The sequence below is a fragment of the Fukomys damarensis genome, unplaced genomic scaffold (assembly GCF_012274545.1).
Source record: "Fukomys damarensis isolate Sample0158 unplaced genomic scaffold, DMR_v1.0_HiC HiC_scaffold_3, whole genome shotgun sequence".
NCBI classification, from domain to species: Eukaryota; Metazoa; Chordata; class Mammalia; order Rodentia; family Bathyergidae; genus Fukomys; species Fukomys damarensis.
The window spans coordinates 43,993,782-44,020,180 of NW_022900915.1; the positions used below are offsets into that span (position 1 = coordinate 43,993,782).

Genomic DNA, 26,399 nt, shown 5'->3' on the forward strand with positions numbered 1-26,399 from the left:
TGATCTCGAAGTCACGAGGCTGCCAAGAGCGCAGCTCTTCACTGCCCTGCGTGGGCCTCCATTAACTTAACTTTTCTGATTCTCAATTTCTTCATTTGTCAAAGGCCTGGGCAACTTTTAGGAACCCATCGATTTATCCCAAATATGGCTGAATGAATAATAGCCTTTTCCCTACTGTTTTTCATCCACAATCGCTATTTTCCAAGCTGAAGTCAGATATTATGAAAAGAAAGGCTGAGCTCAGATGCCATGTAAAGGACACTGACACAGACAAGCACCGTGACTGCACATTCTAATCCTAGTTTGAGCTCTGCATCTTTTAAATACAGTATAATTAGTTTATTCTGAGCACGAGAAAATATGTTGCAGCCAGCATGAAATTAAGTTAAACTGATTACATCAGTGTCCTTCAAAATTATGACTACATTTTCATTTTGAGAAAAGAAATTAAATATTATGAAATTACTTAATTTTCTCTTATTATGCCAGGCAGGATCTTACTTTATTTCCTAAGGGACTTTCTAGAAAAACAAGCTGTGTTACTTAAGACTCCTTTGATAATAGCAACTCTTTTGTGATAAACATACAGAAGCAATCAGGGGAGATCAAAACCAGATCATCTGTCATATCTGGGAAGTTTCAGAGGAAGGGCAGCCTCCAATCCGTCCACGTCCGCAATAAGTCAGGGATGGTTACAGCAGGGTCATTTTTTCATGAACTCTGAAAAATTGGTTTTCTTTTTTCCCCATGGCCAATAGGCCAGGAAGACAGAGATGCAGGGAGAGGCAGCAATGCAGAGTTCGGGTCAAAAGAGAGAGGGCAAGACCACCCTCTCGCCTCTGCTGGAGGACATCAGGCCGGAGGAGGCTGGAAATCAAAGGAGTGAGCACAGCGAGTATGGCGTAGACTCGTGGCCCCGACAGGAAATCCTCACAGCCCAGGACACGGGTCGTGTTAGCACGGTGCTAATCTTCGAAGTCAGCCAAATGTGTGCAGGGGGCGTGAGTACTGTCCCTGACATCAGGTCTGTCTCACACACTCTCATTCCAAGGCAGGCAGACTTCATGCCTGGGTAACGAAAGAAACTCACATACTGTCATTCTGGGAAAGACTAAAAGAAGAGCCCTACAGCGAGAGATGGCAAAATAATTCTAACCCAATGAGGTGAAGTCGGAAATTAAGTCATGATCTGACCTCTTGACCTAACAGTCCATACTTGTTCTTAATCTTAGCCTCACATCTTTAAGGACTCCATCTCTTCGACACGAATTAAAAATCTACACAAATGAATGCAAAAGGAATCTTCGCCCTGGAGTTTGAAAACAGTCCTGCCTGAAGTACTGGAAAATCTGACTAATAATTTAAAGTGCTCTCATTCTCGCTACTCCTCGCATTTCCCACACAAATGTGGCAGCACGGTGGTGTCTGTGCCTTTGCTGGAGAGGATCAATAACCGCCCTGCCACCAGCAACGTGGACCGAGCTCACGGCAGTGTCCGCCTCCCGGAAGAGGAAGTCCCCCTTCTTCGAGAGTTCATGTTTCTTACGTCTCAGCACGAACAGTTCAGACCTCAAAACACCCACATCAGAAGGCGTAAAAGGCAAACGCACTCTTAGTTTCAAATAGCTTCTGTTTTAAAAGATCTAACGAAAATGCTTTCAAAAATACCCTTTACTCTTAGAATTGAGAATGCAAATAACTAAGAAAATGAGAGTAAGGAACAATTAGGTCCACTTCAGAACTCTCACATAGCAATTTTTTAATTGAAGAACAAAGCAGCTTACGGAGAAACGTTAATGCAGACAGCTTCAGCACATAGTTCTTGCTGTGGTTTTAATCTGGGTGTCTCCGCATACCCCATGCAGAGGCAGGGCTTATGGAAGGTAGGTGGATCATGGGGACCCTAAAGTTGGCTTGGTGTTGGGAGGTGGGGCCTGGCTGGAGGCAGTCACTGGGGGTGTGGCCCGGGAGGTTAAACAGCACCTTTCTCCCCAGCTGTTCCTTCTCTCTCTGCTTCCTGACCACCATGATGGGAGCAGCTCTCTGGTGCCAGGCCCTTCACCACGCCCTTTGCCTCGGAGCCAGCTGACTACAGATAAGATAAGGGCCAAAATCGACCTCTCCTCTCATGTGTGGGTGTTGGGTATTACGTCCCAGGGACTACAATGGTCAGCCACGGAACTTCCCTTTTGAACTCTAGAGACCCTGGTGGTCCCCTCGAGTTGCAGGATTCGCCTTGTGGACATGCAGACCAAGCAGGATGCAAGCCCTGCAAATGCCCCTGGGCCAAGTCAGAGGCAGCGGGTGAGCGGAAGCTTCCATGGTCACGTTATTGACTGCTGTTCTCTGTGTCCGACATCTGCACATCTCTGCTGTCAGACCTGGGAGACAGGTTTCTGCCCAAGGGGAGGGGTCGCGGACATCACACACCGTGGCCACCTCTGACCGTGCACACAGCTGGTCCTCCCACTTTAGACTCTGTACTGAGCATCCTGCTGAGACTCTGCCCGGAGGGAAGGCATGGGCAACAGTATGAAAAATGGCTCTCCTGGGGTACACGTTAACATGCTGTGAACCTGAAAACCCATCTGGACGACTGCTTTTTTTAAAATGGCATAGCATAGATTGTCACATGGCTGGCCGGACACATTCTCAATAAGGAGCACAGCTCTGCTGCAGCAGTATTTCAGTCAAGGTCTCGTAACTCTGCCCTTTTGCTCTTGGTTCAACGGAAGCGGGAGGGTTACTGCACTTACTTTATCATATGTGGCACTGTAACTTTGGAATTCTCTTCAAAGACGATCGTCATTAAGCCATTACATCGGATATTGTCCACACACTGCAAAATTAAAACAGAGGCAATGAAAACCCACAGGAAAGCCCAGGCCGATCACGGATTCCCAGAAACGCTCACAGATAAAAATGTTTACTCTCTCACCTGTGTGTGGTAAACACCCACAGGTCCAATATTCATGTACCAAACCTACAGCAGCCACATTGCTGACGGGCACCAGACTCCAGGGCTCACTTCCCGGAATGCCTTTCCCAAGAACTCTGACCACTGTGCTGACGCCCACAGGGCTCTGGTCACCCCACACCTCTGGCTGTGGCCTCCCTGTGTCATGTCCTCCACGACCAGGTGCGGAACTCATCCTGTGTCCACAGCAAGCTCAACGCCGCTCTCAGATCTCCTTCCACTATTGTGCGTCTCACGCTGCCACTCAGTCTAGCAGTCTCTACTGGCACCACGTCAGGTCGGCGAGGGGCAAGTGTGTGACCTCCCTGGTTCCCGGCACCGTTCTCTCTCTTCTAAGGGGAGAACTTGGGAACTCTTACTAACTTTCTGTTTTCGTTATTTTTATCTATGTCTTACCAACTGAAAAGTTTCCTCTGTGAGTCCTCTGTGTTACAGAGGACTTTGTTTTGAATTACAAATATTCCCTTTGAACAAACACATGTCAACAGTGTCTCAAATCCGAAACTGCTCTTTGAGTAACCGGGACACAGCACAATGCTGCACATCTGCAATGAAACAGCACAGAGAACCAGACAGCGATGCAACCGCAGGCTCTGCCCAGTACGTGGCTGCTAATAAACAGTGAGTGTGTGGAGGAAGCCAGACTGCGAGAAGCCCCTGACCCTTGAGCCTACTTAGCTAGCCATTTTCATATCTGTTTCTCCTCTGAATTTTGTTTTCTTCTTATATTTTGCCATTATTCCAACTGCTGGGAATAAAGGATCCCAATGTATGGAAATAAAGTGTTTTAAAGTTGCCCTTCTGCCCCTTTCCTTAAGCTACAGCATCTGGAAAGAATTACAAGTTACGTTTCTGTGAAAATAACTATGGTTGCCTCACTCTAAGTTGGGTCATATGTGAATTCATATACTATCTTCGCCCCACAAGGCAGATTACAAAGGTACCTACAAAAGTGAGAAGACTGCGAGGAAAGGAATGAACAGCAGAAAGCATAAGCTGAAGACACCACACACATTTTATGTTCAACACACTCGCTAGAAGCAGGTGGGGAAAATTTTTTGCCACTTACTCCTCGGACAGAGAGCTAATAACTAGAATATATAGAGAATTCACAATAATTATAACCCCAAAATAAAATACCCACCCAAACAACGGGCTCCTGAAATAATGGACATTTCTCAGAATAAATACAAATGGCCAATAATACATGAAAAAAAAACCCACAAACTGAAACAACACTGAGATTCCATCTTACTCCAGAAAGAATGGCCATAACCAAGAGATCAAATACTAACAAATGCTTGTGAGGCTGTGGGGGAAAAGGAACCTGTCCACACTGCAGGTAGAAGTATAAACTACTCAGTGTGAAGAATCCTCAAACAACTAACTAGAAATTCCATCCCACCCACCTGTTCCCCTCCCAGGTGTCTTCCCGAAAGAGCTAAAGACATCGGATTACAGTGATCCATGCACACCCTGTTTACAGCAGCACAATTCACAATAGCTAAATCTTGGGAGCAGACGAACCGATGAAGATGTGGTGTTAACCAACAATGGAGCACTACTCTGCCATCAAGAAGAGCAAACTTGGGTCATTTGTAGGAGAATACATGCAGCTTGAGATCCTGCTTACTGAAATAAATCAGACACACAGCTTAAATATTTCATGGATTCTGTTGTATTAGAACCCTAAAATATAAACAAAAGGTGGACGGAGGAGGAAGGGGATGAAAACGGAATTGAGATGTATCGCGTATGCTCCCCACAAAGAATATCACCATTTCGTACTGCACATGTGGACCAATGACAATAAAAATTAAAGAAACACTTAGCTGAGCTCCGGAGCAGCCAACTCAAAGAAGCGCGCAGATCAGGTGCAAAATTCACGCCGGAGCAGAAGTCCACCTATTCCTAGTCAGGGAGCAGAGAAAGATGATCCCACAGGTTCTCAAAAGCAAATACTTCATCGTGCCGGAGCCCTGTTCTCACAGTGACCCGGGGTAACAGCAGGCCCCCATGTGGGCATCCCTAGGTGCCCTGAGGCCGAGGCCCAGGCCCAGACAGCCGCCTGCCTCTGCTGCCCGGTTCCAAGCATAGGCTCCAGAGAGAGGCACAGCCGAGTGAGCCCTGAGTTGCCCATCCTCACTCACAAGAGCCTTGGGCAGCAGGAGGCCAGAGTGGCATTGCCCCAGTTCCTGAAACTGCAAGGTCCCTGTCCCATGATGGCACCTGTGTTCCTCGGAGCCTGGCTGCTGCCACCTCTGTGGGGCCAGCAGTCCAGATGCGTGCACGGAGCTGAGAGGACCGCAGACCCCAGCTGGAGCTAGATGCAGAAGAGAAGCCAGAGTTGGGCTTTTGTCTGAAGAGGGAAGACCCCGGCTCCTAGGGACCAAAAATGCACACTCATCTCAGGGAGGACGCATTCCCAGTCAGCCAGCGACACGATTCTGGCTTCCCATGAGGCACATCATGGGAAAGAAGAGGAGGGGGAGGTAAATATTGTGAGGAAATAATAAAAATGGATGAGTTACTGAGGAAAGCCAAGAGAAAAAAGACAAGGTGCAAAAACCAGAGACGACCACTGCTACGTGGTGATCGAAAATGCTTCTGAGAGAAATGTTTCCAAAAAGTCATAAAGGAGGACTGGATGGGCAGACATCTTCTGAATGACACAGAGCTTAATCAAACCTCACTATCTTTTGAATTTCCCACAGCACCAAGAAGATGCACTCCTTCTGTGGCACTGGGGACTCAACTCAGAGGCTCCTTCTGTCTGCACTGATTAAGTACTTCTTCTGTGAAAATGTGACAGATGCTAAGCACTAAGACATGGGGACAGAGAAAGGATACAGAAGAGGACTTCAAGGTGAATGTGGCCATTCAAGCTCGCTTTCCTAACCCCAAGGGAAGCATGGACCAAGGATCTGTGCTCCTTCCAAGCCAGGAGATGAGGCGAGGACCCTTCACCGCACAGCCTGTCCTGCCCTCCACGCTGGGTGTCTCCAAAGCCCAACGAGGGTGCCCGTGAGTGGCCAACACTGGAAGTGGGAAAGAGAGCTGGTGTTTGCAGACAAACAATGTCCCTTTGCCTTCCTGTCACATGCTAAGCGAGTGGCTCGATGGAAGGGATGGCAGCCTTCAGATGCCCGCATCCCCAAGAACTGGGTGAGGGAGCAGGACAGCAGCCACCACCACCTGGACCCCAGTGGAGTAGCAGCTGGGCACAGAAGTGGCCAGGGTGACAGCCTGGGGTCACAGGAGCAGCCCGGACAGGATGCCACAGCCTGGGTCTCAGGGACCAGAGTCAGGCCCTGGGGAACAGGGAGCTGTAAGAAACGCAAAGTAAAACAACACTGAGGTTCCATCTTTCTCCAGAAAAAATAGTCAACATTAAGAAATCGGTGATACAAATGCTGGTGAGGCTGCGGTAGGAAAAAATCCCTTTTCCACTGTTGCTGGGAGTGTAAACTAGTACAGCCACTATGGAAATCAGTCTGGAGAATCCTTTAAAAATTAAAACTAGAAATTTCATTCCACCAGCTACTCACCTTTTACATATCTTCCCACAAGAGATAAAGTCACCATATAACAACGATCCATGTGCATCCATGTTTATAGCTGCACAATTCACAGTCGCTAAATCCTGGAGGCAGCTGGGATAAAGGAGATGTGGTGTTCACACACCAGGGAGCACTACTCTGCCATAAAGGATAAACCAGTCATTTGTAGGAAAACGGATGCTCCTTGAGACCATAAATGTTAAGTAAGCTCTTGCTTCTTGAAAGAGGAAGCCAAGAGGAAAGGAGTCTCAAGCCCAGTCTGTCCAGTTCACCGGGCCCAGGAGACAGACTCCGCCACCACGGCAGCCCGGGCACCCCGAGGTGTGGTTCAAGGGCCAGAGTCCGGGAAGAGTCTGCCCCCAGGGCCCAGCATAGACCTGCCCTTCCCAGCCCTGCATCAGGAGCAGGCAGCACTGCCTCCCCTCACCCCTGCCTCTGTGCCAAGCTAGGGATGGCGGCTCGGGACCAGACTTGGTGGGGAGATGCCCAAGAGGCTGGGACACGGCACACCCAGCAACGGCTTGAGGAACTGCAGAGCAGAAGGGAAAGACGCCTCTGTTTCCTCACACCTAACGTGAATACACATTAGATTACTTCTTTGGCTGAAATATTTCATTTCTTTAAAAACACGTAATCCTAGCAAAGAGAGTTGGAGAGAGAAAATAACATTTAATGTCAGAAAATTAACTATCACAAGAAAGATACTATTAAGCTATTTAATTTTTAAACAGATCGCTATTCATCTAAGAAACAGAACAGAGGAGGTCTTTGGCTTCAGTTCTCACCTCTCTCCCTTTATGAACATAGTGATTCATAAATTGGAATTTAAGAGAGGAGTCAAAAAGGAAATAAATGTAGACTTTCATTTTTCATCTTCGTGCTTTAATTTTCAGTTATGAAAATCCTTCAAACTTGCAGAAAAAGAACGCGAACTCCCTACCCCAGCTACCGAGAAGCAAGTCACAGCAGCACTGTGCCATAGCTGCTGTCGGCGCTGTCTTCTCTTTTAAGGTTATAAATCACCACTAGCGCAGCTGACGTCCCCCGTTTCCTCCTTTCCACCAGGCTCTTTCCAAGTCAGAAGTAACTACTTCCGTGAAGCTGATGCTATTCTTTCGTCCTTCTTATCGCTTTCTTGTTTCATTATATATGCATGTGTTTCTGTCCACTGCAATATGCAATGCTATTTGCATTTTTAAGATTTGCACAGACGCTTTGTTTTCCACCCCACACTGCTTTGAGATCTCTCGCTTGGCCTGCAGCGCTCACTCATCTCAAATGCTGCATGCGCTGTGGTCCGCACAGCAGTCCCGTCCCAGCCTCCTTTCACTTGCACGGCTTCCCCTCTTTTGCTACTGTAAAGAGACACCGTCTGTTACATATTCTTCTACATAAACGCACTTTCTGTCTCTCAATTCGTAACTAACCTGTCTTTCTATCTTTTCAGGTACCTTTCTGAGTTTGGCCTTCTGTATTTTCCCTCGGTGTCTAGGTAGGGCTTTGCATATGTGCAGCTCGGAATTCAGTATGCTTCCTGAACATGAAGACTCATATTTCTATCTGCTTTGAAAACCCCTCCCTGTCTTCGCTTTGATGACTGGCTCTTCTCTGCACTCTCAAATCCTTCTTCCTGGAATTCCCGCCAGAGGCATGTTGGCCCTTCCACCTCTCCTCGCTGAGTCTCTCACACTCCCTTTCCCCATAGCTCTTCACTGTGTTCTGTGTAATTTCCTTAGGAGCCCACTGCTTCGTTCTTAATCTTCTCATCAGCTTCAAATGACCCTCTGTCCGTGGTGAACGTCCACTGAGTTCTAGTTCCACACCTGTGGTTTCATCTTTAGGGTTCTCCTTGGGTCACTGATCTGCCTTGTCCTACACATGACTGAGTCCTGCCTCCTCCTGTCATCTCTGTGCTCGGATTCCTCCTCCCTTCCTGTCCAAGTTCTGGTACATTTCAAACACTCCTATGTTACAGTTCTTTCCAAGCGGTCACTCTATTTCCTCCAGTTCTCGCAACCCTGATCAGTCTGCTCCCTGGGTCTCCCGACTCTGGTTCTTGATAAATATTGCTCACAAGACTTGCAATTTTTTGTTTCGGCTCACACCACAAGCCCCGGTTTGTACAAATGTTGCTAATGGAGTGGATCTGTGTTTGCTTCTACAACTTTCTTGACATTTCTTTCAACAGTCAAAAGTTCTTTTTCTAAGAATTTCTCAGTTTGGGATTTTTACACCATGTGAATGTTATAAATCTGAATTTAAAATTCATAAGCCAGACACATTCATTTCTTAAAGGATATTTTTAAGAACTCAGAGCTCACAACAAAGATAAATGCCCTCATGTCTTCCCTGGGGCCGAGAGCAGAATTTTTAAGTACTTCCCATCTCTGGGCTTCAAGTAGGGATCCAGCCACACTGAAGGACTCAAGGCCCTCTCTTCCTCCCTTTAAATGCTAATATTCCTGGGCTGGGGGCCAATTTCCAATCTAAAAGCATCCCCAAGTCTCTAAGTGTTTGGCTTACAGGCTTTCTGATATGACTTTAAATTCTCTTGTTTCTGCTGACTAAAGATTTCCCTTTCTACCTGTAAACTGTTTCTATTTTACTAAATCTTGTTAAATCTTGTCAAATGTTTGTTTTTTGTAACTCAAGTGAACCTAAACCAGCTGAATTCTTTACACTGTTACAACTGCAACTTGAGATAAACGATTTATATCTGGGGGGAGGGGAGCAAAAGCAAAAACAAACAAAAAAAGTATGTGACCACTTCCACACATCTTGTATCTTGGGCCAGGTCTCAGTCCTGAATATTTCTGACCCATTGTGTGAGGCACTGAAATTATTTTCAACAAATAAAAGGAATTTTCACTCTCACTTAAGGTTCAGGAGAGCAAAATATTTGGACAATCTGAACCAAAGCTCAAAAAAACCATGTAATGACAAGTCACTAGTAATAGAAAACGGTCTTTAACAACACAACCTCTAGTTCACCCATGGAATAGGTGAATCGGATCCATCACATTATAGTAGAGTGGTTTTCAAAATGCACTCTCCTCCCAGGACAGGCTCTGGGGCACTGGGTCTACAACTCCATTCCAGCCCTGAGCTCTGCCTTTCTCTCACCTCCATGTGCACTGAACAAAGGGCACCACTCTGGAAGCTTAAGCTGCAACAGACTTTGCCTGCGGAAGCACACGTGTGAACATACTGATGGTGAGGTATGTCCTTTATGTGCCCATCTGGTATCCATGGATGCAATTAACTGTGGACGAAAAGTACTTGGTGGTGCTGAGGGGATTTGCATCTTACGGTGCATGCACACATTTTGTTTCTTGTCATCAGTCCCTAAACAGTCAAGTACAGCTGCTTACAAGCTCTTACATGACATTAGATAACACACATGAGCTAGACATGATTTAAAGAGTGCAGGAGGCTGCGCAGAGGTTCTGTGCAAACACTACACCATTTGTGCAAGGGCCGAGCACCCTCAGATTTGGGGGTCCTGGGGGTCCTGGAGCCCCCTCCTACAGCCTGAGCACCACCTGCATGCGTGACTATTCACACACGGATCTGGTTCCTGGGAGATGAACACAGTGCTCTCAGTTAAGAAGGAACATTTGGAAATGAGCAGGGCATCAGACCTCTTCGATGTTGTGTTGAATTTATGTCAATTACAGTAGACCCTGAAATGCAGAGGCCAGAAGAGGAGATGCCCGGGTCAGGGGCGGCCCAGTTCAAGTCTGAGGGGAGGGTAGTCGAAGCATACATGTTCACAAGTACCCACAACCCATGGATGCAGCTGGCCAGGGCACTGCTGAGCTCCACTTCCGGCACGGGCTTCTGAGGCCCCACTTACGCAGACTTCAGCAAGTCTACCACCCACCACACCGCCATATTTTTTTTATCTTCTCAGTACTGCTAAGTAGTAGGAAGAAAGGTTAGATTCCATTTTCCTATCAATTCACTGTTTTAGGCTAATGTAGAAAATTCCCACGGCTTTCAGAGAAGCTATTTTCAGGGAGAAAGCATGTCCAGTGTTCACAAACATGTCTACACAGCTCTAAACTTGGCACAAAATATAGAATTTCTGCCCCAACCAAGAAGTTCATGGGTGAATTTTAATTTTGCATTTTAGTTCACACTCATAATTATGGCCAAATCCATGACAAGTGAGACAAGCACAAATGAACGCACTGTACTGAAATGGTCCAATGTTCAGCCTTAGATCTCTCCCTATAAATAGGTAAAAGGGGGAGGATTATTGGTTGAGACCATTAGCTCCTTGCATGCTTTGCTGGAGGCGCCAACAGTTAATTATGGCCCTTACTAGTACAACTAAAGGTGTAATTAATCATTCAAGCAACTGCTCCCACTTAAAATTACAGCTCCAGAGAGAAAGACTTGGCAAAACCAAGAGTCCTAAATTTTGTAGAGTTCCCTATGTGAAGCCAGGATCATACTGATGCTTGGGAAGCAGTTTATTATCTTAAATAAGAACTACATGTGTTCAGCAAAACATGGTACAATAGCTTGGCAATGTGGCTTCAAATCAAGCCACAGAAAATGTAAGGTTTAGAAAAATAAAAATTGACAAAATACTTAAAAGACAAAATAATGGAGAGCACATTCACAATTGGAATTGAAAGAGAATGTTCATTTTCTTAGTCTATACGAATCACTCCCATGATTTAATGTCCATCTGGTGTAAACAGACACAAAACAGAAATAGTGGGAAATGTTAATGTCATTGGCAATCGCAGAAACGTAAATTAAAACTGCTAGAAGGCTGCAAAACCATTTTTCCAATAGGAAAATGTGGTGACTATAATGTAAATCAGCTGCGGCAGGACTTAGAAGAAAGTCACCCCGACACCTTAGGTACAACGCAGTGGAGTTCTATTTTTCCTGTAGCAGTCAGGCAAGTCATGGATCACAGAATCACTCGGGTGGTGACGGTCCCCTCGAGGCCATTGGTGCACTCACTAGGAGTACACACCAGCTAGGGAAGGGCACAAACTCCTGCCCAAAGCTGTGTAGCAGCACCACATTGCGTATTAATCCTCACACCAGGAAGCAGCTATATGTTCAGTGCCCAATGACTCCAAACAAGCTACAAAATGGTAAGTAATACAGCAGGATGTACATGTGTAAGTACACATACGTGCATACAGACACATACACAATTTACTAGAAGAAACCAAAACGAAAAATGTGTGGGAAAATAGAAAGAAGAAAATGGGGTTAAAAAGTGTCATTTGCATGTACAAAGAGCCAAACTGTAAAGTCATTTCTGTGTGACCCGATGGTGGGAGACCGGGGGTGGAGATGGCCCCGCCTTTAGGGCAGCGGTTCTGTACCTGCGGGGACCTGCAGGGCTCCTTAAGCTTGTGCAGGCTGGAACGACACCACAGAGCAGGTTCAGAACTCACGTCACCTGCAGGAAATTCTTCGGGAAATGTTTTAGTGTGGTGGGTGCTGGGATGTGCTCTACTTCATTTTCGCATCCATATTTTCTGTCTGCCCGATAAAATATTAAACAGTACATTAAGTGTTCAGTAGGTGCATCCCATTAATAGTAAGTATGTCCAGAGATAACTCGAGAGTCCGACAATTTCCAGAATGCATAAGCAATCGCTACACAAACTGAGTAAACAGATCCTCAAATCTCTGTCTCCAGCAGACCGCCCCCTTCCTGCAAGAGTTCAGGGTGAAGACCCTGCTGCTGTCCTTGACTCCCTTTTCCTCTCCCAGCCTGGACCCTGTTCATAACACAGCCCTGCTCGCTCTTCCTTCAGCCTGAACCGGACCCAGCAGCCTTCTTGGCCCCAATGCCACCATGCCGGTCGGTGTCCCCACACCTGTCTCCCCGGGGACTGCCCAGGTAACCCACCGCTGCATCCACCCCTTCTCCACCCCCTCATGGCAGCAAAAGGGACCCTTCCGAGCCTGGCTTCAGCACAGATTCTTCCCCTCCAATCCTTAACAGCTTCAAGTGAAAGCTAACTCAGTGTGAGAACAGCCCCGTCACGGGTGTGGATCACCGAGCCCCCAGTGTGCCCAGTTACCCCGATATTTCTGTCGTCCCTCTCCTACTCCACTTCGGCCACACTGGCTCACGTGGAATTCTTCAAAACATGCAGCTTTCTCTCGCTCCGGGATCTTTAGTGTTGCTGCTTTCTCACTCTGGGAAGACTGTCCTCTCTTCACACGTGCACGTGGGGTCCCACTGCCCCATGGGGTCTTTGTTTAAAAGTCTCCAGAGTGACCTGGCCGCCATACCGAGCCTCACTGAGCCCAGCAGTACAGCCCCTCCCTGCCCAGCACGAACTCGGGTACCACACTGCCTGTATGTGTGAGGCCTTCCCCACATTCGAATTTAAGTGGCAGAAGGTCTGGGAATTCACGGCTGGTGACTCTTTTGCCCAGGACGGATCACGAGTCCCTAGAACAGTGACAGGCACAATGTACTCATAAATACGTTTGTTAAATGAAAACCACAGAGTCCAAAGCCACACAGTGGAAGGCTGTTGAGCCTTCCATGTACCGTACCATGTACGGTCCCATGTACCATCCTGTGAGGGTCTCACAGCCTCTCTGAGAGATACAACATCCTGTTAGCTTCCTTCCTCTGCAGACGAAATCAAGCATAATTTTTGGCTAAGCAGCACACTGGCCATAGCAACTCGGGGAAATAAGGAGGAAGGTGAACACTTCCCGAACTGGAATCTAAACAAAGGGGAGGATGCTTGTGGCAGACAAAGCTTGGGGCTCTTCTCCTGCCAAGGCCCGCATGGAGTCATCCATGCACTCTAGGGGTCTTCCGACCATACCCCACAGGCAGCCTGGCAGAGGCCACAGTTCGCCAACTCCAGGCCCCTCAGCAACATCCTAAGCAGGAGGTAGCAGGAGCTGGACAAACACCTTTGCCTACTCCTCCTCTTCCTGTTCTTCCTGCATGTCTTGGCTTCACAACACCTACGAATCTTGTTGCACGGAGCTGCTTCCTCTCTCCTTCCCTGCAAGCCAGCTCATCTCCTGGGGAGCAGCAGCCAGCCCCGCACCTACAGAGCCCAAAAGCATGTGGTGAGAGGTCTTAACAGATGATCACAGTCAACATAGGATCCAGAGCTTCATAAGGCAAGAGATGCATTGCGAGCAAGGAAACACTCCTGAGCTCTCAGCTGATGCAGCGCAGAGCTAAGAGGAGTGTTATTAAGAAGTCACCATGAGGGTGCAGGTATGCACACAGACTTACGAAACAGCCCACAGTTTCATTCTTTTTCAGCCAGCTATTTATTCAGTCCTTGGGTTATGCAAGTGAAAGCTCTGCATATGGCACTCTTACGCAGAACTAAAAAGGAGCCCTGGATTAGATGGCAGTCCTGCCTTGGACCAGCTGTGTACCTTTTGGCAAATGCCTCATTTTCAAGACCTTGGGTTCTCACCTGTGCAACGGGACTAGTAGCACTTCTCTCTCTATTTTCCCCTCACTTTTCACTCTCTCAAAAAAAGAAATCTATGTGAAGAATGATGGTGGGGTACATAAGGCTCACTACTATATGGTCTTCTGAAAAAAGAAATAAAGCAAGGAAACCCACAATGTCTACCTTTTGCAGTTGCCCCAAGTGTCCCAAGTAATAACTCTGGAAGACGTTATTAAGGTTTAGATCTAGGATGTCCCCCAAACTCTCCTGTGCTCAGAGGCGGGGCTTTTGGAGGGTGATTGGCTCGTGAGCCTGCTATATTCACAGGGATTCATCCCTTGAGAAGCTGAGTGGTGAGCTCCTAAGAGGAGGTCCAGGTTGGAGGACCAACTGAGCTTCCGCTGGCTCCTCCCTTCGGTCTCTCTTCCTGGCTGCCATGATGTGAGCCCCCCCTCCACCAATCCTTTCCACCATTGCCTCCCTGCCTTGGAACCAGACAATGGACTAAAACACCATGAGCCAAAATCAACTTCTCTTCAAGTGGTAGGTGTCGGGTGTTTTGTCCCAGCAAGAAGAAAGTAACTAAAACAGGTGATAACTTAAGACTTACTTTTAGTTTTTGAGACAGGGACTGTGTTACCCAGGCCAGCAGCAAACTCCTAGGCTGGAGGGATCCTCCTGCTTCAGCCTCCAGAGCAGCTGTGGCTAAGATATGAGCCACGGCATGCACCTGAAGCCTCACGTTAAAACGTTCCTTACACAGACTCACTTTGCCCAGCATATTAGGAAATGGAGCTGTCTGAATTCAGCGAGCTCAAGCCCAGTGTGGCATGTCTCCAAACAGCGCTGCTGACCCAGGAAAGGCAAGCAGTTCTGACCCCCAACTTTTACTTCATAAAATGCAAGAGCTGGGCTTCAGATTTTATTTTACAGGCAGACCTCTTCTCGTCCCTTAGTGTGGCACCTCTCGCCACAGCCCTGGCTGGGTGCGTTTTTGTTTGTCTATTCTGTTTTTTTTAAATCATTCATCATTTTCCTACTTGAGAAACAACCAATAATCAAATGGAGCCATTGGAGAATTTATCAGAACAGGACAATTTCAAGCCAGTCTGACACAGCTGTGACATCTGCAGCGCGCACAAAATGCCCAGGAGCTAAAATGCAATCCCTGCATTTCAGGTGAAAGCGAGCCCTGAGAAAACAGGATGACGACGATGACAGGGACGACCTGTGAAGATAAGCGGTGGTGACGGCGGTGACCGCGGCACGGAGGTGGATTTTCATTGTTAGTCTGCATGATAACCACGTGATGACCACATACATCTCGGGCGCCGGTACACAGACATACTGCATCCTGACGCTTTGTATTTCCCTTCCCCAAGGCCCCTTTTCACCTTCAAAGTCCACCTCCACATTCCCTACCATCTCTCTTTTACTTTGCCCTTAAATCACTTACATTTGGGCTTTCTCACATGAGAGAAGCCACGTGCTGTTCTCTCTGTGTCTGATTTACTCCATTTACCTGATGGTCTCAAATCCATCTCCCCACCAATGACTCAAATCTACCCTTCTCCGTGGCTAACTAGCTCTGAACTGTGTATACGCCACATTTTACTTACTCACATGTATACATTTTGAATTAAAATATCTCTGAAAGTTCCCACCAAATGTGTATGTTGTGAAATTTTAAAAACACGCAGGCTGGGGCCCCTGCTTACCTGGCTGATGTCGCTCATCCAGGCCGCCTTCTCCTGGCGAGAGGGGGCCAGCAGGACCACGGTGAAGGGGGCGGCGTGGGCAGGCTCCACGGCGATCTTGAAGTCCAGGTGCCCGAACATCTGCGCGGAGCCCCTGGCTGCAAGGTGCAGGAACCCGGCAGTTAGACCCGTGCACAAGCGGGCACCACGGCTGCTCCGGCAAGCCCAGTCCAGAACCTCGTACCGGTGGTGACACCGCTTCTCTGGATGAGAAGGCCTCGTTGCTTTTTAAGTGTATTTGCACAAGTACACTCGTGCAGTGCACAGTGATCACACTCACTGCAGACAGCTGGGGCATCACAGAATCTTACGGAACTCACAGCAGCTGGCACAGTAAGTTATGTGGCCTACTTCATGTGTAATTTCCAGAATGTACAAAATTCAACTCAGTTTACAGTGCTGAGAGTGGGTCCTGGAGCTTCCTGCATGCAAGGCAAGGCGTTCTGCCCCTGAACTGTACCCCAGCCCCAAATCCAACACTTCCTTCTACTCTTTCTTCTCTACCTACCACTAACATCTCACTACTGTGAGACAAGCTTGGGAGACTGCTCAGCGCCCGGAGGTTTTAACAAAGCTCCCGGCCCAAGGGTCCCCTGAGGAGTGCCTAGGGGCGATCCTCAACACCTCTCTTGCTGCCCTCTGCAGCGCCTCTTAACTACGAGAGATTAAAACCATAGAACTAATGCTTCGTCCCATCCTGACAGCTGGCGACAGAAAGTGGCTCACCATCATCATCACTGGCATCGGGCTCCTCGATCAGTGTGCACTCCACGAGCGAGAGAACCCCACCTGTCTGGAGACAAAGCGATTCATCGGTGAGGGGCTGAAGGCCAAGGCTGGGCTGGGCAGCTCTGATTTTCACAACCTATACGTATTTCAGTGGCTATGGACAAAGGCTCGGCAGATCTATACCACAAATAACTTCTGGGCGTCCACAGTGAAATTTGGATGTGCCAAATAAACTGAATTCATTTCACACCAATTAAACTTTCTCCTCCACTCTGTGCCTGCTCTCCATATCTATACAATTGGGTGGCTCCACTCAGGAGAGATTAGATGACACCGTAGTGACTTCAGTGCTGGACCTGCCAACCAGAAAGTGGTTCAGACAGTGGAAAACATCACCACGGCTTTGTATTTTTAAGTAATCATACCAGCAGGAATGGACAGCCCACCGTTTCCTGTAAATGGGCCAGAGGTAAATACTTTAGGCTTTGCAAGCCGTATCATTTCTATAGTTAAATCTGCCATATTGCCACACAAGCAGACAGAAGAATTGGTAAACAAGTGAGTGTGGTCATTCCAATAAAACTTCATCAACAAAACAAGCAGCAAGCTGCAGGGCCCCAGATAAAACAGCAGTTGGCAAATTTTACATCAGTTCACTGCAGTGATTTGCCAAGATTCTGCAGCTCAGCCGCTGTCAAACTAGTAATAATTTTGTCCAGGTTATGATTTTAATAACACCACCTTCTGATAATTCGTCACTAAAATAAATTTCCGTTACTCTGAAGCCAGGTGGAAATAAAATCAACGTACATGGGCTGTTTCCTGTGCACTAACTACCCCCGTTTAAGCAGTTGTGACAATCGAGTCTCTGACAGCAGTCATGTGGGAAAGTCACAGTCCCTTCTACATGCGGGGACATTGGCGGGATGGCAAGGAAGACCCGTACCTTCAGCAGATGCAGCTTTCCTCCTGAGCTTCTCGTACAGATTAAAAAGTGTTTTGTAAACAGGAAGCACTGTCTCTCTCCTTCCTTTTTCAAAGACAGTGAACCCAGGCGGACTTTACTAAGTTTCCCTCTCTCGACGGAAGGTACTTGAATAAGAGAACCTGGAGGTTGCAAAAGAGAAGAATGCACAGCAATTAAAATCCTGCCAAGGGAGGGCTGTGCCCTTGGTGATAAATAAACACAAGGGCCCGTTTCCCAAGATACCAAGGTTGGACTGCATCCACCGTCAGAACCAGGAAATCGACCTTCCGGGCAGAATAAACAGTGCATTCTACCTGAAGGGTGTAATTGTCTCTAATATTCCTGCAAAACACCTTAGACCAGACTCATCATCTATCAACTGGAACATAAACTTGAAAGGAACTCAAACTGAATGCCGAGAACAAGGCACTTGGGCTTCTGTCGTTGTCGATGTGGCCCCAGTTGATCTGCTGCTGGTGCCACCCACCGTGCCAGCCGCACAGCCACACGTGGCAACACAACCACAGGGCAAAAGCCTGCAGCATTCATTCTTCCTGAATCACTGGAAGTGGATAAACAGCAAATGAGTCTAGTTTGCTTTGTGCTTTCAAGACAGAATGTACAATACATGTGTATTATAAAAATAAATAACTTAGGTAATTCAATGTAATTTTGTTAAGGACTATTCTTTAAAGGGCAGCTATTTCAATTTGCATTTATATTAAGTGCGGAAAAAAATGTTGTGGACTCTAAATGGAAAATAAACCACATAAAATCTAGACCCAGGGCCCCAGGAGCAAAACTGTCTCCCATACAACAGGAGGAGCAATGCACAGACGTTATGTAATCGTGAGGTCACCTCTGATTGTTTCTAATTGCGACCTAATAGAGACCTACCTCCCCCACCTGAAAAGAAAATTCTGGTTTAAGTTGAATAGCAAAGCAAGGAGTACCAAGAACAACTCTTGCAAGCACCCGGGCCAGGCTCCTGAAGTCCCTGAGTGGCAGTGGTTCTCAGAGTGGCATCGCGTCACCTGCCCCGCACAGCCCTGCACAGGCTCCGGTCACCTCGAGAGCTCAGTGCATACTGAACCCTTAATCATCAACCATGGTGCTGAACAAGAGGAGAAGAGACAGCAATCTCGATTTTCTCTTCACATCTTCTCTGAGTTTCTTGACCTTTTTTTTGTTTGTTTGTTTTTGGGTTTTTTTTTTTTTTTTTGGTACCAGGGATCAAACTCGGGCCCTTGTGCTTGTGAGATAGGCGGCTAAACCACTGAACCAAATCCCTGGCCCCTCTTGACATTTTTTAATGAACAGATTATTTCTCTGAGTGGAAATAAGCACTAATGTTCTTCATATAACGAACATACACACAAAGGCAGTAAAACCATGATTATGAGTCACAAAATCTGCATATTACCATAGGAGTCTTCCAAATTGCATCTCCTTCTTAACAGAAATGTGCAGGGTGGCAAAGGACCCAAGCTCCATGCCCTGATCTCACACCTTCTCTTTCGGCGAGTGATGAGGTGGGATGCGTGAAGACTGGGAGTGGGCAGCCACTCTGGGCCTAAAAAATGTGGAGGAACGAGTCCTGGGCAAAGCAGTGGGCTGGGGCAACAAAGGTCCAGGAGAAGGTTCTGCTCCAGGAGAGGGACTGAGCAAGAGGCGCAGTGAAGGTGGGCTGGGCGGGGCAAGCCCAGAGGAGGATGGGCAGAAATGAAATCTGCAAAGTAGAAGCACTCTGGCGGTGGAGCGGAAGGGTAGGGAAGGAGAGGAAGGAGAAGAAGTCACTGGGCAAAAGGGTGGGCCCATGGGTCCCTTGGGGACCAAATGAAAACTAGAGAAGCCCCACAGGGCCTGGGTCAACCCTCCCACAACACATTTTATAGGTGGGGAAACTGGGGCCCAGGCTAAGCAGCTCTCCCAAGGTCACATCTAAGTGAGGGGCACAGTCGGGGACAGCAGTGGATCCAGCAACACAGACACCAAGCCCTGGAAAGGGACAACAGGAAACAGCAGCAATGACGGCTCTGCCGGGCTCCGTGTGAACCAGCGTGGCACGGGGGTGAGGGCCCAGGGACATGGGTGCTGGGAGGCGTTTCCGAGCGGCTCTAACCAAGGCTGTGAAGGCACAATAGCAATGTGCTCCTTAGGAAAGGCTCCTAGCAATTTAGTGACTTCCAAGTCAGAAGTGACAGAATACACTGTTAGCTCACAGATTAGCAATTATGTGAAGTTCAGCTCTGAAGTAAAAAAATAAAAAATAAAATAAACGTTTCCCTGGCAACCGTACATCAACAGGCTCTCCTCCACCACCGCTCACTTCTGCTCTGAGCCAGCGGCATGGAAAGAAACCTATGCATCTGGACCAAAACAGGGAAAAGCCAACAGGGCTTGGTTTATAAACAAGATTCGTAGACAAAGTATCGTAGGCAGATTCTTTCCCCACATTTCAGCTTACAGTTTGTAATCAAACATAAGCGATTTCCAGACCCTGTCCCATCCTTGTGTGGAGTCAGTACACACACTGTCAACTCCACCCCTTTCCTCGTCCCCTCCCCATGTGACAACCCCTGTCTCCCTACTTCTTGCTGTCTACCTTTTACTTTGCTCAGGGTTTTTCATATAAGAGGAACCGTGTGACATTTAAGTGTCTGTGTCTAATTTATTTCACTGAACATGGTCTCCACGAGATTCCAACACAGCCTGGAGACTTGAAGGAAGTTAACACAAATTAAAGAAATAAGCAGTACAGAAATGAGTAACCACCCAGTGTCACTCAGGAATGCTCAGTGCGCAGCTCCCCAACATCCGTCCGCTCAGCCACGGGGTCGCCTCACAGCAAGGCTTCTGTGATCGCTCCCTTGAGACGCACACGCAGGCCACGTGGGACTGGCGAGCGCTCGGTTCTCACTTCCACCCTGCAGTGGGCACACACGAAGAACAACATCCAGGTTCTTGGGACAGGCATTGAGAAAGTTAAACTGTTCCCGGGACCGGGTTACAGTCTCCAAACCAGCGGTCCAGGGGAGGCGCGTGGCCTTGAGCCTGCGAATAATGAAGGAGCCAGGGAAATCCACATCTCATTCTCAAGCATTCTACTCTGTCTTCATTCGCCTTTAATCTTCCTGAGTCACAGTTCCACAAAGACAACGTTGCCAATGCACAACGGGTTTGTGGAAAATGTCACCTTACCGTCGTGCCTTTATCTTCCAACGAAGTCTCGTGTATACTTCATGCTGTTGGGAGTAGAAAGCTGTTCTAAACCTTGGATCTTCATTTTTAGGTGACTGTCATAATCTCACAGGCTCGAGTTGAGTGCTGTTTCTGGGCATTAGCTCACTTAATCTTCAATACAATCGTAAAGACAGGCACTGCTATTAATCCAGTGTGAGGAGAGGAAACATCATCCAACATCGCACAGCCAGGGAATGGGGGCTGGGTTTGACCTCCAGGGACGTGGCTACTGAGGCCCTGAGACCGCCTCCACCCTCACATTTATTCAACCAACTGTGTTGTTAGATTCTGGAAAGCAAATGGCAGTATTTGACCGCTGCTCTCATACACTCTTTCACCTCCCGTGCATCAAACTTTGCTATCTAAAGATGGGAATCATTTACAATAAAACAATGATTCCTGTCTCCACCTCCCCACCCAATACCGCTGGAGAGAGGCTGACGCCCTTACCCTGAGACAACCTTCAACATGAGCTGGATGACTAAAGTTTCTAGTTCTCAGAATAAAAGTTCATACAGGCTTGAAATTGTGTACAGAAACACGCAAAGACACACACACACACACACACACACACATACACACACTGAAGTAGACCTTCTACCATTCGGAAAATTAGTCAACACCAGCACCAGCAAGCCACTAGAAGTAAATAAATAAATCATGCTACATTTTAGAGGAAATAGACTTCTCAAAGTTTTAAAGGGTAATAATTTTTCCAAGCACCCTCATGACTCTTTAGGACCAACAGCTAAGGGGATTTAGTAAAAGCCGTGACAGGACAGACCAAAGCAGAGCAAAGAGAACCCTCCCAGCTGCCTGCCGTGATCTGCTCCACCCCACTTCCAGATCAAGGTCTGACACTTAGAAACCGCTTTTATTATAAGCAGGAAAATACTGCTGAAAAGCAACCGTCACTGGCACAGTGGCAACATCAGAAACAGTAGCAGCTGACAGGGGCACCTCAAATACACAGTAGGAAACAAGAAGCAACAATGTGGATCTGACCATGGGGAGAAGGGTGCACAATTTTTTCTCTATGTGCAGTGCATAAATACAACTTATTCAACATATTTACCTGGTGGCACTTTTCATCACTGGTACTTTTTCAAACCCACATCCACACAGCCCAAGCTTTTAGCAATACAGTCAGCGTTAGGTGTACTCACTCGTGTCTCACAGCCCTTGTGCAAATGGTACGGCGGCTCTGGAAACCTTGGTTTCCATTCTCACATTTTCAAAAGCACAGGTCAATTAGTAGGCATTTTTGGTCAACTCCAAACACAAGAGAAGTATAAAATATCTCTCCAATATCTTATCAATCCAATTTGGTTCAATGCCTCTTTTCCAGTAGCTACAATGTCAAGTGTTTAATCGACGAGGTGAGGCAGAGAGAATTCACAAACACTGCTCTTTGGGGTTTACAGTCACTCACAGGGAGAGAGAGGCGTGCAGACCAGAGCTACACCACAAGGACAAGCACACACACCAGGCCTGGGACACAGAGAGGAAGGCAACTCCTTATCCCGGTGTCTGACCTGGGCCTGGATGATGACACAAAAGAGCACGGAAACAGGACAGTGGGAAAGGCACAGACGTGAGCAGGAAGTAAGGGGGCTACAGGGGACAAACACAGGCCTGATGCCGTCCGCACTGCATTCCATAATCATCCAAAGAAAGATGGGAAGAGGAATCATTTTCTAAAATACTCTTCTAAACTTTAACATGTGCAACTTCACTCCTTGCAAATAACAGAAAACAGAATGGCATGCATGAAAGTCTTCAAGCATCCTTTGCAAAACGAATGCACACCCTAAAGTCTTGCTTGAAGAGGTTGAGAAAAAGACGTTACACAGCACAATGTGGCAGGCAGCGGCAATGCACAGGTCTTCAAACGTGGCAGGCCCTTCGTAAGCAGGAACCGCACTGACGATTAATCAGAGTTCCAAACTTAGCTTCCGCTCCTCACCAAGCTCAAACTGATCCGTGCTTGCAGTGCACTGTATGGATTACTTGATCCATGGCATGGAGCCTGCTTCCTCCCCCGATGTCCCTACACCCTGAAAAATAACTTGGGGTGCAGCTGACCCTGGCCCCCTTCAGTCAGAGCTGAAGAGGAACCGCGCTGCCCGCGCCTCTTCTCCAGTTTCTGCACATAAACATCTTCGACTCCTCCAAAGCTCGCTCTGCGGGGAGTCGACCAAAGTACACGTCACAGACATGCCGGCCATCAGCACAGCACAGCGGGGGTCCACGGAGAGCAAAGCCACCTTGTAATCGGGTTATCAGCAGATCACACACTACCAGGTCGGGCAGGCCCCGAAGTCCCGATGAAAAATGGAAACAGGAAACAGCTGCTTTCGCTCCGGACATTGTCCCCACTCCTGTGTGACAGGGCTTTGAGGAATGCTAGTTTCTCTTGGGTGCTGGCCTGGACATCGCCCCCACCTGGCACTGCCACGCCACGGGGCCAGCCCGGAGCGTCCTCCTCGGGGCTGTAGAGAACATCGGGTCCACTGAGGAGCACGGTCCAGCCAGCGTGCGTGCCACCTGCACACGCACACCTCACTACTATTGTGCTGCTGTTTTTCACGGGCCCTGGAAAGAAACAGCACAGAGAGGCCTCAACTGCAGCCGGCCCAAGCCCTCGGCAGGGACTGCAGCAGTGTGGCCCTCGCACAGGCAGCCGGGCCTGCTCTGGAAAGCCAGTCGCCGCTGCCAGAGACATGGGACAAACTGGCAGCCGGGCCTGCAGACTCACCTTGGCGGATGAAGGTCTGGCTGGTGTCCAGCAGGATGTCGCAGCCCTCCACGATCATCCGCTCGATGGCCAGGTTCTTCCGAATGTTCTCGGTGTCGCTCACTTCGTCATGCATCACCCTGCGCACGACGTGGAGGAGAGGTTAGCCGTGCCGCACACGGCCACAAGATCCCCACATACAAACTAAATGCCGTATGAACCAGGGTGCCTGGAGCTGTGAAAAATCACTGAGAAATGCCAACTACCTTCTCTGGCTTTTCATCAAATCTGAGTACTGTGGACCCTTGAGTTACAACTGGACCAACACACCAACAACTTGGGTTGCAACTGGAACTTTAGTTTTAACTTACTAAGGAAGTCTTGAGTTGTGACCCAAATGCCAGACACTGTGCTTCCAGACAGTCTCAGATTCAGACTGAACTCTGACAGAGTTCTGGAAGGAACATGACAGCACGCTCTCCTGTGCGGGGTTCACTGAGAAAGCCTGGGCCAGGGTCTCTCTAGGGTCACTGAGATCGGCCTGTGTGCAGGAGAGAGATTTTGAAGGTTGTGTAGAGGAGCCTGAGCCCCAGCTGACCAACTTGGGTTACAAACAGCCCTCGGGAACGAACTGAGTTCATAAGTCAAGGGTCCACTGTACAGAATTTTAATTGAAAGTCATTTTTCAGTGATGCTGAGAAAATAAAAGCGAATGCTTCCAAACTTAAACCAAAATACACCGAATCTCAGTCACATAAATTTACCTGGCATAAAAGCTTTCCCAGGGATATTGTTTTCTTGGTTAAAATTGCTGACAGTGATGATTCAGAACCACAGCACGAGCCTGCAGAGCTACAAGGTGAGTCTTGGAGTACGTGCTCCCTGGATGTGCACTGCACAATCCCCCCACCCCCGCCAGCCCTCCTCGAGGGCTCCCCGCATACCTGGACAGCTCCTCCAGTTTCGATTTAGCAAACTGCAGGCTCTTCCTCTCCACGTGCCCGTGGGGTGTGTGGGCCAGGAGCTCATGCAGCGTGATGATGTACCTGGGGATCTGAAGGCAAGGAGAGGTCAGCTGTCTTGGGCCTGAAGGCTTTCAGACCTCGTTAGAGAAACATGCTTAGAGTGCACACACTGACCACACAAGAAAAGACGCCGTCCATGGTGTATTCAGGGACAGAGAAACCAGTTTCTTTAATGTCGTACAAACAGTTCTGAACTCGAGTTTTTGAAAATCGGTTCCTAGGCACTCAGACACAGCTATCATCAAGTTACCCGATTTCCTTTTTTGATAGTTTTGCCTGTTTACATAATTTTTAAAAAATTAATCATCCTACAGCAATATTCTCTTTAACAATTAAAACTCAGGAGGAAATATATTCATCCTTATTACATTTTGGCTCTACTTCATTTCATGGTAAAAAAAAATTGTTTAATTGGATGATCTATTTGTATTTTTGCTTATGAACAGACTCTCCCAATTCTGTCGAAGAAGAAGGCTTGGCGACTCTGTGGAGGTTTTATAGACCACAGTAGAGATTTAACTCAAGCCTCTTCTGGTCTTCTGAGACAGGGTCTTGCCATGTGGTCCAGGCTGGCCCTGAAGCCCCGAGTAGCCCAGGACAATAACTGGTCCCCAAGAACTGCTCCGTCAGCACAGGAAGGAACCTCAGAGAAGGGGCCCGAGGGCCAGCTTGTGGGATCCCCTTGGCCATGTCCCACGTGCAGATGTGCCCTCGGTGGAAGACACCTCCCTGCAGTCCCTCAGTGCGAGCGGGGGATGCGGAGGACCCTCCCTCCTCCGAGGGCATGCGGAGGTGCAGCTCTCTTTATTCCAGAAGTTTCTCCCTGAACAGCAGAGCGCTGGCCCCGGGGCCAAGTCCCAAGGGTAGATGCGCATTCAGATGTTCCTTCTTCAGCACAACCCATGCCGGTAAAAGTTCACACCACAGTGAGGGTTCCCAGAAAACCAAGGCAGATTGAGCAGGAGCTGGAGCCTCTGCTCAGGATGCTGCGCTGAAACCCACAAAAGCAAGTTTAGCGGCAGCTCTGCGGGCCTCCTCCCTAATTCGGCTATCGGGAAGGGATCCTGGCTGAGACTGGCTGGAGCCGGTGTGGCAGCCCTTCCCGCTTCCGAGTGGAGGGACAAACAGACACATGAATGCCTAACTGCCAGGAGCAGCGGAGCGCTGTGCAGAGCAGCAGGCAGCCCTGCAAAGAGCTCCTCTGTGCGTCCAAGGGCTGAGGACAAGCCGTTACCAAAAAGCCCAGGAATCCTGGTAACCACCGAATGAGTCAGAATTCTAGGACAAATTCTTGTCACTCTGGGAACGAGGATTAGCTGGTTCTCTTGTTTCAGCCAACAACAGCCAGATTGAGCAGCAGGCCGGTGCTGCCCAGCAGAGCAGGCCCTCAGGGCTGTGGGCTGCAGCACATGCAGAACCACACCAGCAGAGGCGCCACTGCTGCCAGCCGGGACCGCATGCCGATGCTGCTGAGCAACAATGATGCTAATGACGACAGTATTTCCCACGGCAAATGTCCTGCCAGCGCCTGGACTGGCTGGTCCCATGGTTGGATAGTGAAAAATTTCACTGCAACCTCCAAATTCTACAATTCTCCCAGATCGACAAAGCTCAGTCAGAGCAGCAAAAATCCTCAGTGGAGAAAGAATGCACTGGCCTTCTCTGTGGTACACACACACACACACAAACACACACACACACCCAGCACATGCACACACTCTTGCAGCTAAAGGTTCCTGGCCCTCTCCTCCTCCCTCTGCTCCTCCTCCAGACTCTGCCTCAAATCTGAGCTCCACAGAGTTGGGGCTGCGGGTCCTGGCCGGGCCCTAAGAACTGAGTCACCCCTTCCCTTACTGCCCTACAGCAGAACGCTGCAGTGCCTGGCTTCCTCCCAGGCGTTGTGTCTCCTGTAGGTGGCCGAGGGGCTAGGGCAGAAACAGCACTGCTAACTCCACACCTGGCGGGAAGGGGGTCAGCCCA

At 48.4% G+C, this 26,399-nt stretch overlaps 1 protein-coding gene across 4 annotated transcripts in view; it reads right to left on the minus strand.

The window, feature by feature from the left end:
* Nucleotides 1-26,399, minus strand: part of LOC104875384 (creatine kinase S-type, mitochondrial) — a 201,396-nt gene that overhangs the window by 100,821 nt on the left and 74,176 nt on the right. For all 4 annotated transcript variants that reach the window (XM_010642887.3, XM_010642890.3, XM_010642904.3 and 1 more), the window contains exons 8-13: nt 24,339-24,448; nt 23,416-23,534; nt 17,394-17,554; nt 16,445-16,511; nt 15,680-15,816; nt 2,757-2,839 (exon numbers count right to left, since the gene is read on the minus strand). In XM_010642887.3, coding sequence (XP_010641189.1) covers nt 2,757-2,839; nt 15,680-15,816; nt 16,445-16,511; nt 17,394-17,554; nt 23,416-23,534; nt 24,339-24,448 — 677 coding nt within the window. The remainder of the gene's footprint in view (nt 1-2,756; nt 2,840-15,679; nt 15,817-16,444; nt 16,512-17,393; nt 17,555-23,415; nt 23,535-24,338; nt 24,449-26,399) is intronic.